General features: G+C 31.0%; 3 protein-coding genes across 3 annotated transcripts; 1 reads left to right on the forward strand and 2 right to left on the reverse strand.

Moving 5' to 3' along the window:
* Positions 1-1,615: 1,615 nt before the first annotated feature.
* On the reverse strand, positions 1,616-7,428 carry LOC107955844 (protein MAIN-LIKE 1-like). Its single transcript, XM_016891634.1, has 2 exons — positions 7,410-7,428; positions 1,616-1,986 (listed from the first exon to the last, which is right to left on the reverse strand). The coding sequence occupies exons 1-2, from the start codon at positions 7,426-7,428 to the stop codon at positions 1,616-1,618; spliced, it is 390 nt and encodes a 129-aa protein (XP_016747123.1).
* Positions 7,429-7,915: 487 nt separating this feature from the next.
* Positions 7,916-9,689, forward strand: LOC121203694 (pentatricopeptide repeat-containing protein At5g57250, mitochondrial-like; the record flags this gene model as incomplete). Its single annotated transcript, XM_041074132.1, has 1 exon — positions 7,916-9,689. A coding segment is annotated over one exon (1,443 nt), but the record flags the coding sequence as incomplete, so codon positions are not given.
* Positions 9,505-10,260, reverse strand: LOC121232251 (metallothiol transferase FosB). The gene is made up of 3 exons (XM_041117891.1): positions 10,063-10,260; positions 9,870-9,984; positions 9,505-9,795 (listed from the first exon to the last, which is right to left on the reverse strand). The coding sequence occupies exons 1-3, from the start codon at positions 10,227-10,229 to the stop codon at positions 9,505-9,507; spliced, it is 573 nt and encodes a 190-aa protein (XP_040973825.1). The 5' UTR covers positions 10,230-10,260.
* Between the last annotated feature and the right edge of the window lie 5,305 nt (positions 10,261-15,565).

Raw genomic sequence — 15,565 nt, forward strand, 5'->3', positions numbered from 1 at the left:
AAAGTTCCAATTAATCTAATTAAATATATATAAAAAAACAAACTTTTTAATATCAAAACACCAAGAGACCCCTAAAATTGATGGTTCAATAGTGTAGTCCTAGGGGTATATCTCTGCAGAGGTCGACGTTCACGTTGTGGGTGATTACGGCGACCAAAATCCTCTTCAGTCGTAGGTGAGGGTGTCTGATACATGGAAGAAAAATCATATGGCTCAAATGGCATCGATGAACTTGAACTGGGAGGAGTGCCATGCTGCGGTGGATACAACCCAATAGGAGTGGAGTACTGCAGTGGATACGGGTAGGGGGTAGTGCTATAATGCGATAGATATGGGCCAGGAGAAGTGTTGTGCTGCGGTGGGTACAACCCAAAGATATCAAATCCGTAATGGTATCCGCCCCCTGACGAGCCCGAGAAATAGTCATTGCCCGGCAAATCTAAATGATAATAAGTATCAGCTGAATGTGAATGCGATGACGAGCCCGAGAAATTTTCATTGCTCTGTAAATCCGGATGATAAGAAGTATCAGCCGAATGTGAATATGATCGCTCGGACTCAGTCTCCAGCTCTAGGTCAAGCTCGGGATCTAGCTGTAGATCGGGTTCTATATCGGCCACTGGCTCGTATGCCCCAGATCGCTGCACGCACAGAGGGACTATAGTCGACTACCCACCAAGTAAATATGGCTTCTCCATACTGGAGTACCATTGTATGTACTCTAATGATGGTAGCAAATCGGCAGACATATCCATCTCAGGTCTTCGAGCCATCCGATTCTCCCACACCGCAACAAATCTCCGATGCGAAACCCCCCAATGTTGTCCATGTTTCCCTCTCTTGTTGATGCCGTGAACATCCCCCACCTGCATTGGCGGATCCGGGATATACTGGATGCAATCAAACTACCGTAGTACTCGATCCCCGTGGTACCACTTGACTACATTGAAACTGATAATTGGTGTGTTAGTGCACCACAATTGAAAATCAACGTAGGCAAACAATGGTATAATAGCCGCAATTTCTGGTCTACGATATGGCATCCATATAAACTGCACGATTAATGCCATGGTTAAAATTTAACACGGTTCGAGTAAGATATACAAAGTAATTACATGTCATGAATATTTGAATAGTTTACCCTTTCCCCGGCATGTTGTTCAATCGTCAAACGATATATCGGGACAGTGTATGACCTCCCGATACCCGAATAAATATTTCATCTACGAAAATAATTTTCAAGTAAATATAGTATCGTTAGAATAGTATCATTATAAAGAAATTTTCAATTAATAACAAGTTAAATTTTATCACCTGTTAACTAGCGGAAATACGTATGGTTGGTGACTAATCGATGCCAAGAATGGCATCCAATAAAGAGCCCATGATTGCAAGAACACAAGGCATCCGCCCATATCTACGCATCAGGCTTTGTCGTCTGGCAAAACTCACGATACAACATAGCCAGAACTGCGGAACCCCAACTATACGAGCAAACATTACTCAAATCAGCTAACAGAGGTAAATACTGGAGATGAACCTTGTTGTTGTTCGAATTGGGCATCAGTACACCCCCTATGATATGCATAATGTACGCTCGAACTACACACATCAACTATTCTTCAGTGGCATTAACTGATAAATGCTCAAAATTGGTTTTTAGCCATGTAAATTTCAACTCTGAGAAGTTGGACTCAGCATCGCCGGACGAGGCTTCTAGTAGGCTATAACAAAGTGCAGCCGACTTAGCTATAGCACTTACACCCGTGACGGCATCCCCGTCGATTGAGAGCCCAAGGTGCAATGCAACATCCTCCAGAGAGACAGTGTACTCCCCACACGGTAAATGAAATGTGTGGGTCTCCGGGTGCCAGTGCTCGACCAATGCGGATATTAAATCATACCGCAAATCGAACGTCCGGGTTAATGCTGCTGACTCGAATCCAACTAGCTCCAAGTAGGGCAGTCGTGCATCTGGCCTATATCCTAAACCATTCACTCAACCCCTTAATGCGCGGTACTAGTCCTGACAATGTTAAATTACAAAAAATAGTTATAATAATATAATTTTTTTCCTTAAATTATGTAGATCTTTTTTTAATAGAACTCGTGATTAACAAATAACAATATTTTACTATATTATTAATAGTGTCACATATGTGAGGAAGATCCTTCTTGATCAATGAAGCCATTGCAATTTCAAAATAAATTTCGGTTATTACTTTTAATGTTTGATGGATTTCAAATATTTATTAGAATAACTAAATTTTATATATTGCTTTTAATTACAAAAAAATAGCAAACAATTTTTTCGACAACATATTTTTGGAAAAAAATAAATATATCCAACTTAAATACAAATATTTTTATTATTATTTTAAAATGATAATAAGTGAAATATTTTGGTTTAAAATATAATATATATATATATATAATACATCCGGCATGTAGTTCAATATATTTTAAATTAATTTTTATTTAATTATAATAATTTGAGTGATGTAATAATAATTAAAGTTATGATAAGTTGTTCAATATTATTTTAAAATATATTATAATATGTAATTAATTAAATTCCTTTCTAATTAAAAAGATGGGAACACAAGAAGGGGTTATGTTGCAATATTCTTAATTTTTTTTATTCCGTGATTTTGGCCTTTTGTTTGTATTTTTAAATTTTTTGGATTTTTATTTTTTAAAATATACTGTTTTCATATTTTATTTTTTATATTAATTTAGTAAATAATGTTTCAAATGTATTATTTTCGTGTTTTTTTATATTAATTTAGTAAATAACCGTGATTTTGGCCATTTGTTTGTATTTTTAAAATTTTCGGATTTTATTTTTTAAAATATACTATTTTCATATTTTATTTTTTAATACTATTTTAGTATATAATTTTTAAAATGTATTATTTTCGTGTTTTTTTATATTAATTTAGTAAATAACCGTGATTTTAGCCCTTTGTTTGTATTTTTAAAATTTCTGGATTTTATTTATTTTTTAAAGTATACTATTTTCATATTTTATTTTTTATACTATTTTTGTACATAATGTTTCAAATGTATTATTTTCGTGTTTCTTTATATTAATTTAGTAAATAACCGTGATTTTAGCCCTTTGTTTGTATCTTTAAAATTTTCAGATTTTATTTTTTAAAATATACTATTTTCGTATTTTATTTTTTATATTACTTTAGTACATAATGTTTCTAATGTATTATTTTCGTGTTTTTTATATTAATTTAGTAAATAAACGTGATTTTGGCCATTTGGTTGTATTTTTAAAAATTTTGGATTTTACTTTTTAAAATATACTATTTTCGTATTTTATTTTTTTATATTATTTTAGTACAATGTTTCAAATGTATTATTTTCGTGGGGTTTTATATATTTTTAGTAAATAACCGTGATTTTGGCCCTTTGTTTGTACTTTTAAAATTTTCGGATTTTATTTTTTAAAATATACTATTTCGTATTTTATTTTTTATATTATTTTAGTACATAATGTTTCAAATGTATTGTTTTCGTATTTTTTATATTAATTTAGTAAATAAACATATTTTGGGCCTTTGTTTGTATTTTTAAAATTTTCTGATTTTATTTTTTAAAATATACTATTTTCTTATTTTTTTATATTATTTTAGTAAAAAAAACTCGCCATCACCATTTTCCCCAAAATTTTTTTTTATTTTTTTACTATTTTTCTAAAAGGTTTAAACCCCATCACATAAAAAATAAAAAAAATTAAAACAATCAAAATATTACATGACAAATAAATTTTATAAAAAATATATCTAATCAACTTAAAACACACTTAACAAATATATTACATAAAATAATAATAATATAACGAGAATATCACATATATAGGGTTTTTTACTTCAATAAAAATTAAAAATAAATTAGAAATGTGAATGAAAATATAAAATAAATACAAACATATCTTAATATCTCTATTTAACCAAATATCACCTTGCAAAAAAATAAATTTAAAAATTAAATTTGAATTAAATCAAAATCAGTGAACAATAACAACAATAATAACACCTAAAATTACTTTTAAAAAATTATCTTTTTTTTCTCTTTTTTCTTTCTTTTTCCTTCCCTCCCTCTTCTTCTCCTTCTCTTTTTCTTTTTTCTTTCCCTCACCAGCCGACTCCTTCTCCTTCTTTCTTTTCTTCTTCCCAAAATAAAGTTGGGGACCATAATATATGGTCCCAAACACAAAAAAAACAAAAGGGGCAGTGCATGAGGGCGGTGCTGCCTCTACCACTGGGGCAGGCACACCACCAGTTCTAGCTTCTTTTTTCAGATTCAACTTTTTTTTTACTGTAGCTATTTTTTTACTGTAGTTGTCAGCCGCCAAGGTGGTCACGCCACTGCCATAGGCGGCACTACCTTGACCATACCATTCCCGTCAATAATTTGGCCTTAGTACCATTTTGGTATTTATTATTATTATTATTTTATATTATATGGGTAAAAAACCCTAAGAAGTTTCAAAGTCGATAAGCATAAAAAAAATAAAAAAAATAGAGGGACAAATCAATTAGAGATTTCTCCGGTGGTGGAGGCTTACCAACAAATAGTTTTAAGGATTAAATAATTTTTTTTAATAAATGTTGTGTTGTTAATAATGGTTAGTGAGGAAGGAGATAATTTTGGATTCTATAATTTTTTTCATATAACTTTTAATAGTTTAGAAATAAATTTATGTAATCCGTTATAATTTTTTTAATATTTTTTTTGTAAGTTTCTATAAATTTCTATATATATATATATTTGTTATTTATAACATTTTTATAATATTTTAACAATTTAAGGAGAATACCATTTTTTTCTTCACATAGCGTAATCTTAGCATGACATATGACGAAAATAATTTCCTAAAAATAAAAAGTGCAACTATTATAATTTAACAGTCCACCATTAAAGTTAACAGTTAAATAACTTAATTGATAGTAATTCTAACATTTGAGGGCTCAGTTGACTTTTTCTTTTACAGCTCTTCAAATTTTAGTAAAAAAAATTAATTAAGTCTCTCTCCAAAAAAAAGGCACTCAATTGACCCTCAAATTTTCAAATTGCTTTAATTAATCCTTTTGACGAACGTTTTCTATCTTTGACCATTTATATGTGATGTGATTACCGAGGAGCTTAATTGATTTTGTGTTCAGACATTTTTACCCCTTGAACCAACAATTCTTTTCATCTTTTTAACCAAATTTTATTTTATTTTATCTTTTTTATTTCCATCTTTCTAATTTGGATAGAAATCGCTAAATAGGAAGTCAACAAGTGAAAGAAAATGAGTTGAAGTATTAGACTATGGGCTTTTGATCCAATCCTAAGAACAGGTTAGCCTTTCATGTTAGACCACAATGCAAAGGTATTAAAAAGGCACTTCTGGGCTGTGGCTGAAGAGCCCAAAAGTGTAAAAGAGTTTTGAGTTTGGCAAACAAACTCTTCTAAAATTTAAATTTAATTTTTATAATTTAATTTTCAGATATTGAGTCCCTACACTTGTTTCTATTTAAAAATCTTGGTATTTCCTTTAGTTTTTCGGTTAAAGATGTCAAAAGTAAAATAATTTTTTTAGCCCTTAACATTTACCTTTTTTTGTCAATTTGGTCATTATCCTTTAAATGTACATAACAAAAATTTAAAAATTAATTTATTTTTCATATTTTAAATAAAAATTTAAAAATTATATTTTTTAAAAAATAAAAAATATGAAAAACAAACTCTTTAAAATTCAAAATATAAAAATAAATTTTAAAAATATAAAAAAATTCAAATTTCAATGTTATGTAAATGGACTAAATCGACCAATCATACCGGTTGGATCTAGAACTAGCTAGGTTATTAGTCCAGTGAGAGATTGAAAATTGATTGACCAGTGAATCAGTACAAACTAGTTGAACCGATTCAAACTGATCTAACCAATTGATTCCCAAAAAATCAATCCAACTAGCTCAAAGCAAATAAATTATTAGAAATAAAAATATTAAAAATTATAAAACCGGTTGAACTACAAGTTCAATTGATTTTTTTAGCTCGGTTTAACCAATCAATATTAATTTTCGAGTCAACTAGTTTTTTTACCTCATTATAGATCGATATCCCAATCGATGCCTGATCCAACTGGTCTAGTCTAGTTTAGCTAACATTGAATTTTAAATTTTTTTAAAATATTTTTAAAAAATAATTTTTATTTTTTGAGTACAAGATAAAATATATTTTTAAAATTTTTTTATTTTTTTGGTTTAAAATATGAAAAAAATATTATTTTTAAAATTTATGTACTTTTAAATGATAAAGATAAAATTGACAAAAAAACTGTGAAAGCTGAAAGCTAAAAAAATTATTTTACCTTTGACATCATTAATTTTAACAACAAAATTAGGCGAAAGAACCTAAAATTTTAAATAAAAAGGTACAATAACTTAATGTTTTAAAATTTTAAAAAAAATATAACAACCTTTTAACATATTTAAATCAACATCTATATACAGACTATTCTTCGGTACTCAAACCAATACTATTTTGTTAATATATATATGTGGTAATGACACTTTCAAAATGTCAAACCTAGTAATGAAGCTTCATTTTAATGTGGTAATTGATGCATTATTGTTTTGTTACATATGGCACCTTCGGTAAAGGTGAAGTCTAGTTTAACATTATTGTTACGGTTGATAAGTACTTTTAAAAAGTTTGTTGATTTGAAAAATAAAAAAAAAAAGTTTTTAAAAAGTGTTGTGAAAATGTGTGGCTTATTAATTTAAAGATTTAGTATTATTGTTAAAAACTGCAGTGGAAAGTTAAAATATTTATTTTAGACATGATGTTAAAAATTAAAATATAAATAAAATTAAATAATATTTAAACGATTTAATATAATTATATATAAAATATATATTTTAAATACTTTTTAATAAATAATTAATAAACTATTTGTAAATTTAATTATACATGAAATATTTGTAAATTTTAAATATAATAATACATAATATTCAAATAATTTAATATAATAGTACGTAAAATATAAATTAATCCAAAATTTTAAATAATTAATACAAATAATGTTATTTTCATAAATTATACTTCAAAATCCAAAATCCAAAACTCAAAAGCCAAAAGTACTTAAAGCCTAGTTTTTACGTTTGGGTGAAAAACTACTTTTTCCCCTTTTTCACTGCACTTTTAACCCAAAAAATCAACACTTTGTTTGGTTCGCCGTATTACCCAATCCATTACGCCCCGATTACGTGCGTATTACATTACGCCCCTATTCCGGCGTTTGGTTCGCTGTAATAGGTATTACGCGCGTAATCGGTTACGCCCCTAATCCCCAAATTCCCGTGTTTTCCAATCCCTTCCCTTTTCGCTGTATTAGCTATTACTTCCGGCCTCCCTCCCCATCTCCCTGTTTTACCCTCCCTCCCTACCCGACCCTCTCCCTAATCATTTTCGCCGTCCTTTCTCTTCATCTGGATTGAATTACATCGAAGGATCTACCACTAATTTCCCTTCTTTGATCCTCTCAATCAAGGTATTCTCAAATTATTTTCCTACTGTTTTTGGGTTTTTTTAACCCTCTGTTTCATTCAGTCCTTTGGCTTTTTTTTTCCTCCGTTTTTTTCTTCCTTCTCTGTTTCATTGTTTTTTTTGTTAATTTTGCTTATGTGATTATAAACACAGTGAATTTAGTGTTGGGATAGCTTTGATGTTACTGGGTTTTATTTTTATTTTTACAGTTTCTTTTCTCTTTTTTTCCTACTGGATTTTATGCTGCGTTTGATTGAATCTTTTTGTTAATTTTTGCTTTACTTTCTATTCATATATGTTTATGAGTGATGATAAAAATGTGAATTTAGTGTTAGAACAGGTTTGGTTTTAACGGGTTTGATTTCTTTTTGCTGTCATCCGAAACAACCCAGAGAAGGGTCTTTTGTTGTTAAAGGATTGCTTGAGTGATTCTGGTACATTGCCTTCTTCTTTTACTTTTTGCTCGTTGATTCATGGTTTTGTATCTCAAGGGAATATGGATAGAGCAATTGAGGTGTTGGAGTTGATGACAGGTGATAATGTTAGATACCCTTTTGATAATTTTGTTTGTAGTTCAGTGATTGTTGGTTTTTGTAAGATTGGGAAACCTGAAGTTGCAGTTCGGTTTTTCGAAAATTGTATGAATTCAGGAGCTTTAAAGCCTAATGTTGTTACTTATACAGCTCTTTTAAGCAGTTTTAATCTGTTGGGTAAATTTGATGAGGGTTGTGAGTTGGTTTATAGTATGAAAAAGGAAGGGCTGGCTTTGGATGCTATTCTTTATAGCTGTTGGATTTTAGGGTATTTTAGAAATGGGTGTTTAATGGAGGCTTTGAGAAAATATAGAGAGATGGTTGAAAGAGGAATAAACCCTGATACTGTGAGCTACACTGTCCTTATTGATGGGTTTTCGAAGGAAGGTAGTGTTGGGAAGGTTGTTGAATTTCTGAAGAAGATGTTGAAAGACGGGGTGATGCCGAATGTGATTACGTATACGGCAATCATGTTAGGTTTCTGTAAGGAAGGGAAATTCGAGAAGGCATTTAGGTTGTTCAAGGAAGTTCAAGATATGGGGATTGAAGTGGATGAGTTTATGTATGCAACGTTGATTGATGGAGCTTGTCGGAAAGGAGATTTTGATTGCGTCTTCCATTTGTTAGATGGAATGGAGAAGAAAGGGATTAAGCCAAGTGTTGTTACTTATAACATAGTCATCAATGGTTTGTGTAAGGTTGGGAGGACATCTGAAGCAGATAATGTATTCAAAGAAGTAGCCGGTGATATTATAACATACAGTACTCTGTTGTATGGTTATACCGAAGAAGGGAATATAAAAGGAATTATTAAGACGAAAGAAAAATTGGAAAAATCTGGTCTTTGTATGGATGTTGTTGCATGTAACATACTTATCAAAGCATTCTTTATGGTTGGTGCATTTGAAGATGCTCGTGCACTCTACCAAGCAATGCCGGAAATGGATTTAAATGCAGATTCGATTACTTATTGCACAATGATTGATGGCTACTGTAAAGTGGGCAGAATAGAGGAGGCACTTGAAGTATTTGATGAGTATAGGGTGTCATTAGTTTCTTCTGTTGCATGCTATAATTGTATAATAAGTGGGCTATGCAAACAGGGAATGGTCGATATGGCCATTCAAGTGATTATTGAACTTGGTGAGAAAGGTTTCATTTTGGACATGGGTATCTCTATGATGTTGATCCGGGCAGCTTTTTCTCAAATGGGTGCAGTGGGTATAGATATATTACACAAGGATTGCAACTCAATCTCACATACTTATTAACTGCTATAACCATTACGAAATACACAAGTTGTTCAGGAAAAACAAGACAGCACACCATTGTAAGACTTGTGAAAACAATTGCAGAATATAATAGCAGAAAAAGAAAAATGAAAGTTGCTCACAGTTTTTCTTTTCCTTGTGCTGATTCAAAATGAAATGTTCAACATTTCCATGCTTAAGCTCTCCATCATGGCGTTTTCCATGAATCCGCATTTAGCCGGTGCAGACTTGTAGAAACTGCTTAGCCTTTGCTTGAATGAGCATGAAGAAAGAGGAATGATAGGAATGTTCTCACAGTTGCAGAGCTCAACCATGTAACCATCTGGATCATGAAAGAATACCTGATCAACCCTGTTCCCTTGGTCTTCGACCACCGCCGTAACATACTTCATTCCCATGTCTTGCAGCCTCCTCATGACAAGGCCAACATCAGTACACTGCTATTTCAAACAGAAACTTGTTAGTGCTGCTTGGTTTCTGAAAGATTCAACTTGGTTTCATTTTGCTATACCTGGAAGGATATGTGATTATCCTTTGGATTAATCGGTCGAGGTTCAACGATAGTGTCGAAATCATCGATTGATGGATTCTCAATTAAGTGTATCCCAATGCCATAATTATACAACCTGCATCAGTTGTTCAGTTAGTATCCTGTTTCATTCAACACTGGATTTTACTAAACAAGGGTAGAGCAGTAAGGTTACCAAGCTCCATTGAACTTGAAAGAAGAAGGGCGTTTGATGGAAACAAAGCCCAAAACATCTTCATAGAACCGCACTGAATCCCAGACTGATCTACACAACAATGAGACATGATTCAATGACAGAAGTGGCAATGCCTCAAAGTTGTTTGCTTCCACAGAGTCCAACATGGTTTCACTCTTATTTGGGTTTCAAAGGAGATCTGCTCTTCCTTATTTGAAGGACTATTTAAGGAGATGAATTGAGAAGAAATATATATTTATATTTTCTTTTCGGTGTAGATTGAGAGACATGGGTCTTTAGGTAGACAACAGGATAGTATACTTTATGCTTGGCAATCTGCATATTCGTATTGATTTCGTGTCATATTCGTGTTTTAAGGTATTATAGGTATACAAATTTGAACATTTAAATAATTTCTGTTATATGGATTGTGGTACATTTGTGTATTCATGTTTTTTTTAATACCATATTATATACATATATACATTGAAATTTTGCCTTGCGGACTTCATTTAAATTAAGAAAGCTTACAAAAGACACTCCCTTTCCATTTTTTGTTATTCTTTGCTATGAGTTGGAGAAAGAATAAACAGGAAACTGTTTGCAGATTTTGCTTTGTTTTTTCTGTACAGTAGTGGATTGTTCTGTTTTGCTGCTGCATTGTTTGGTTGGTTTGTGCACTGATTCTTTGTTTTGGTTGGCTTTTTCGATTTAGATTTTGTTATTGTCCCCTAAAAGTTGGGTTAAGTTGTTTAAGGTGTTCTTTTTTTTTTTGCTGGTTTATGGCATTTTGATGCCTTTTCTTATAAATTAAATATTCAAACTATTGCCGAGGAAAAAAAACGTAATGGTTAAGGTGTTTATAAAGTTGACACTAGGCAGAAGAAAGAAATTCATCTGCTACCTTTTATACAATAAACTATCGCTTTTTGTTACCTTTTCATTTGTTATTTTCTTAATTTTTCTTTTTTTATTGTTGATTTTGCATATTTTCATCGATATTATATTTTAACTTAAAAGGTGATTGTTGCATAATTGTAAGTATTGATGATTGGTAGGCAAGGGGATTTAATAAACTATCTAGATACTGTTTTGATCGATATCATATTTAAAATATGGCTCATGGATGATGATTGGTGTATGGTTGTTCTGTGCTTTGATATACTATATTTAGCTATAGCATAAATATTTTCCCCAAAAAAAAAAGGTTGATCCGAGCACTTTTCTCATTACAGGTAACATTTTTCCAACACTTCCACATCGCAGTCGTCCCAGATTTGAGCATTACAGGTTAGTATTGATGTAGTAGGTTCTGTTGTTTCCCAAATGAATATGGTTTTGTTTGTATGTTTGTAATGCTCATTAAAGCTTTTGTTTGTATGGTTATGGTTATTGCTGCATGACCATTGTTCTTTTTGAATTTATCAGCCAAGTTATATGTTTTTACTATTAGGTAACATTTTGTTTAAAGAGCATTATGCCTACACATCTTTTATGAGATAAATTTGTACATGTAAATGAGATAAAAGTTATATATTTTTTATGAAATTATATTACCATTTAAAATGTTATTATCTAGTTTTAAAACTTCAATTTCATTATTAAACAAAATTAATTTTACCTCAATTATACATAATATATTAAAATTTAATATAAGTTTTTGAAGAAATTAAATGCTCATGGATTATAATTAACCTTTTATGCACGCAATACATGTTATTTAAAACAAATGTTAATTGATTCAAACATTATTTTTCCCCTATAATGGAAATAATGTTATCTTAATTATAAAAATGGATAAATGGACTGAAATTTATTATTGTCTAATTCTATCTTAGATTTTAAGTCAATTACATTATACATAAAATATTCCTCATTCATAATATGATTTCCCTATAATACATAAATTATAATTGTGAAAGTGTAAGGAAGTTTTTAAAATTAACGTATATATAATATGATAAATAAAATTATACAAATTTTACTTAAAAAGTCAAATTTGGCTGTTAAATTAATAAATTCTATAGAATTCTGAAATTTTAATAATAATAATTTTTTGATGAAAAAATGCTAAACATGTATTTTAAACTTGATACTAGACAGCTAAGTAACAATTCTTGTAAAAAATAAGTCCTCTTCAAAGTTAATTATATTTTTACAAAATGAAATTACCATTTAAAATGTTATAAAAGTTATAAAACCTTAATTAAACTAATCATCAGTAATTAAATATACTCTTTCATTATTATTTGGGTGATTGATAAAGAAATGAAATTAAAGTTGCAACGATATCATTTAGTCGTCTAATTTTTTGCTTCGTGTGTTCTAAATTTGTGCTGTTTATTTTTATTCGATAATGTGTAATTGCAACTTCAATTCTTTGATAGTGTGTTCTAATTTTAAAATGTTGCAGTAATGGCTCGTCTGCCTTTAATTGCACAAAGTGTGAGGCGTAAAAGAATTAGTATTGCTGTGACAATATGGTTGGAAATCTGTAGAATCGCGGTTTGGTTCTTATTTAGAATGGGTGCCAGCCTTAGCCTACATAGACCAAGGATTAGGTCCTATACCGTAGATTTTTATGCAAAACAGGATTATGTGAATAGGCTTGTATATGCTAGTGACGAGACCTGTATTGAACAAGTTAGGATGAATAGAGCTGCCTTTTTTAAATTATGTGAGATGTTAGAATCGATAGGGGGATTGAAGTCGACAAGGTTCATGCTTGTTGACGAGCAAGTAGCAATGTTTTTACATATCATCTCCCATCACCTGAAAAATCGAGTTATCAAGCATCACTTTAGAAGGTCCGGGGAAACTGTTAGCAGAGCATTTCATAGTGTTTTAAATGCTGTCATACGCTTGCAAGATGTGTTATTTAAAAACCCGGAGCCAATTACAGCCGATTCTTCTGACACAAGGTGGAAATGGTTTAAGGTATAGGACTAAGTTTTATATATAGCTTCAACAACATTTACTTGATTTAGATTTAAATTAGTATTCTAACTCAAGGTTTTATATCATGTGATATAGAATTGCTTAGGTGCTCTTGATGGAACCCACATCAAGATTAGGGTTCCAACAGTTGATAAACCTAGATATCGGACGCGAAAAGGTGACATAGCAACAAATATGCTAGGTGTTTGTACACCTGAGATGCAATTTGTTTATGTTCTTCCTGGTTGGGAAGGTTCAGTTGCTGATGGACGGGTTCTTCGAGATGCCATTAGTAGAAGACATGGATTAAAAGTTCCTCATGGTAAAGTGTATAGTTAGAGGACTTTGATTTATTCATTAAGATCACACTTTGTGTGCTGAATTAATCATTTTTTAATATGAAACTTATCCTATAGGTTGTTATTATCTAGTTGATGCTGGATACACAAATTGTGAGGGATTTCTTGCACCATTTAGAGGACAACGATATCATTTGAACGAGTGGCGTCAGGGTTATCAGCCAAGTTCTCCGCAAGAGTTTTTTAATATGAAACATGCCTCAGCACGTAATGTCATTGAAAGATGCTTTGGCTTATTAAAACTTAGATGGGGAATACTTAGGAGTCCATCGTTCTATCCTGTAAGGGTGCACAATAGAATTATTATTGCATGTTGTTTGCTCCATAATTTTATTCGAACCCATATGAGTAGTGATCCCATTGAAGCGGAGGTGGGAGAAGGATTACCTACAATTAATGTGGTGGATGACGATGAACCGAATATCACAAATATTCATCCATCGGATGCTTGGGCTACTTGGAGGATGGAACTAGCCAACCAAATGTTCGATGAATGGCAAGCATCTAGAAATTAGTTTGTGAAACTTTTGTGAAACTTTTGTATTTATTTTTGTATTGTACTAAACTACAGAAATTATAATATAATTTCTTCTAATTCAGCTTGTGTTATAATTTTAAATTTTTTGTGCTATGGAACTTTTGATTCATGATATTCAACTTAATTACTAGATTTTATAAAGTGTTGACCTTTTGAATCATGATATTAAAATAGTAATTAATATAATTTATTTTTTTTTTGTTCTTAAGATCATTATGTCAGGTGTTCCAGAATCAAATGCTCAAGCTTCTCGAGGAAGCAAAAGAAAATGGGTTCCCGAGGAAGATGCAGCATTAGTTTCCAGCATGGTGGACCTGCACAATGTTGGAACATTTAATGCTGATACCGGGTTCAAAGCCGGTTATTTGAACGAGTTGGAAAGAAAGCTACAAACGGTTTTACCAAATGCAATGTTGAAGGCGAAACCTAATATTGAATCAAGGATTAGGTTACTTAAAAGGGAGTGGTCAATCGTCTACGACATGCTTAATGGCCAAAACAATAGCGGTTTTGGTTGGGACGAGCATAGGCAGCTCGTTGTTGCTGAAGATGCGGTTTGGGAGTCCTATTTAAAGGTAAGATTATTTCAAGTCTTTATTATATTATTTTTACCAAACTTACGACTAATATGATTTCCTCATTTTTTTAGAGTCACAAAGAAGCCGCCCAATTCAGATTTCGTACTTTCCCTTACTATGACCACTTACTACCATATACGCAAGAGATCGAGCAACTGGGAGAGATGCTCAAACAGCTGCTGATGTTCTTGAAGAAATACATGCTGATGATGAACGTACTACAGATATGAATGAAGAGAGAAACACATTCTATGACTGCGAAGCTGACGTCTCTTTAGATGACATGGATGTTTCTGGTACGGATCCACGAGGAGATCGAGACCAAGGGGGTTCCTCATCTTCAAACAAGAGAAAGAAGAAATCTGATGCTCGTGATAATATGTTTTCTTCATTTAATGAGGCTGCCACTTTGTTCGGGGAGAAAATCCAGGCCGTTGGCGATCAAATCAGTAGGAGTTTTGCCTCCGAGGTGGTAGTTCAGCAGAAGTCAGAACAACATATGGAAGAGAGAGCTTCAAATTTATATTCAGCCTTATGGTCAATTGAAGGTTTAACCGACGATCAACGATATGATGCATTGAGTAAAATTCCCGACCATCCAACTCAAATGATCGTTTTCTTTAGTTTACCTTCAGTTGCCCGATTGGAATGGGTTAGGAGATTTCTTTCTTACCATTAAATATCAATGTTCAAACTTTTTGATGTTGTAAAACTATATAACATATGGATTTTAATGTACAATTTCATTTTCATCTAACCTTTTCTTAATATAAGTTAATTATGTTTATGCATAATATAATTCTCAAGTTATATATTGATTTTAGTAAATTCATATAAGAACATTTTATTATTAAGAATTTTATGGAATTATATATCACTATATAATTATATTAATATTAATTATTTTAAATTGTATAAATTCATATAAGAAAATTTTTATTATCAAGAATTTTATGAAATTATATATTATTATTAAATTATATGTAATAATTATTATTTTAAATTATACAAATTCATAAACTATAATCATATTAGTTATAATAATTTTAAATTTTATTAAATCATATATTTAATTAAATCATATTAGTTAT

This window comes from Gossypium hirsutum, chromosome A07 (assembly GCF_007990345.1).
Source record: "Gossypium hirsutum isolate 1008001.06 chromosome A07, Gossypium_hirsutum_v2.1, whole genome shotgun sequence".
Classification (NCBI taxonomy): Eukaryota; Viridiplantae; Streptophyta; class Magnoliopsida; order Malvales; family Malvaceae; genus Gossypium; species Gossypium hirsutum.

What these genes read in the sequence shown, in the direction of transcription:
- LOC121232251 (XM_041117891.1), bottom strand. Translation starts at nt 10,229, where the DNA reads ATGTTGGACTCTGTGGAAGCAAACAACTTTGAGGCATTGCCACTTCTG. An exon ending in TTCAAGTTCAATGGAGCTTG is followed by an intron (nt 9,985 to 10,062) that starts GTAACCTTACTG and finishes CAACTGATGCAG; the next exon opens with GTTGTATAATTATGGCATTG. An exon ending in ATAATCACATATCCTTCCAG is followed by an intron (nt 9,796 to 9,869) that starts GTATAGCAAAAT and finishes TTGAAATAGCAG; the next exon opens with TGTACTGATGTTGGCCTTGT.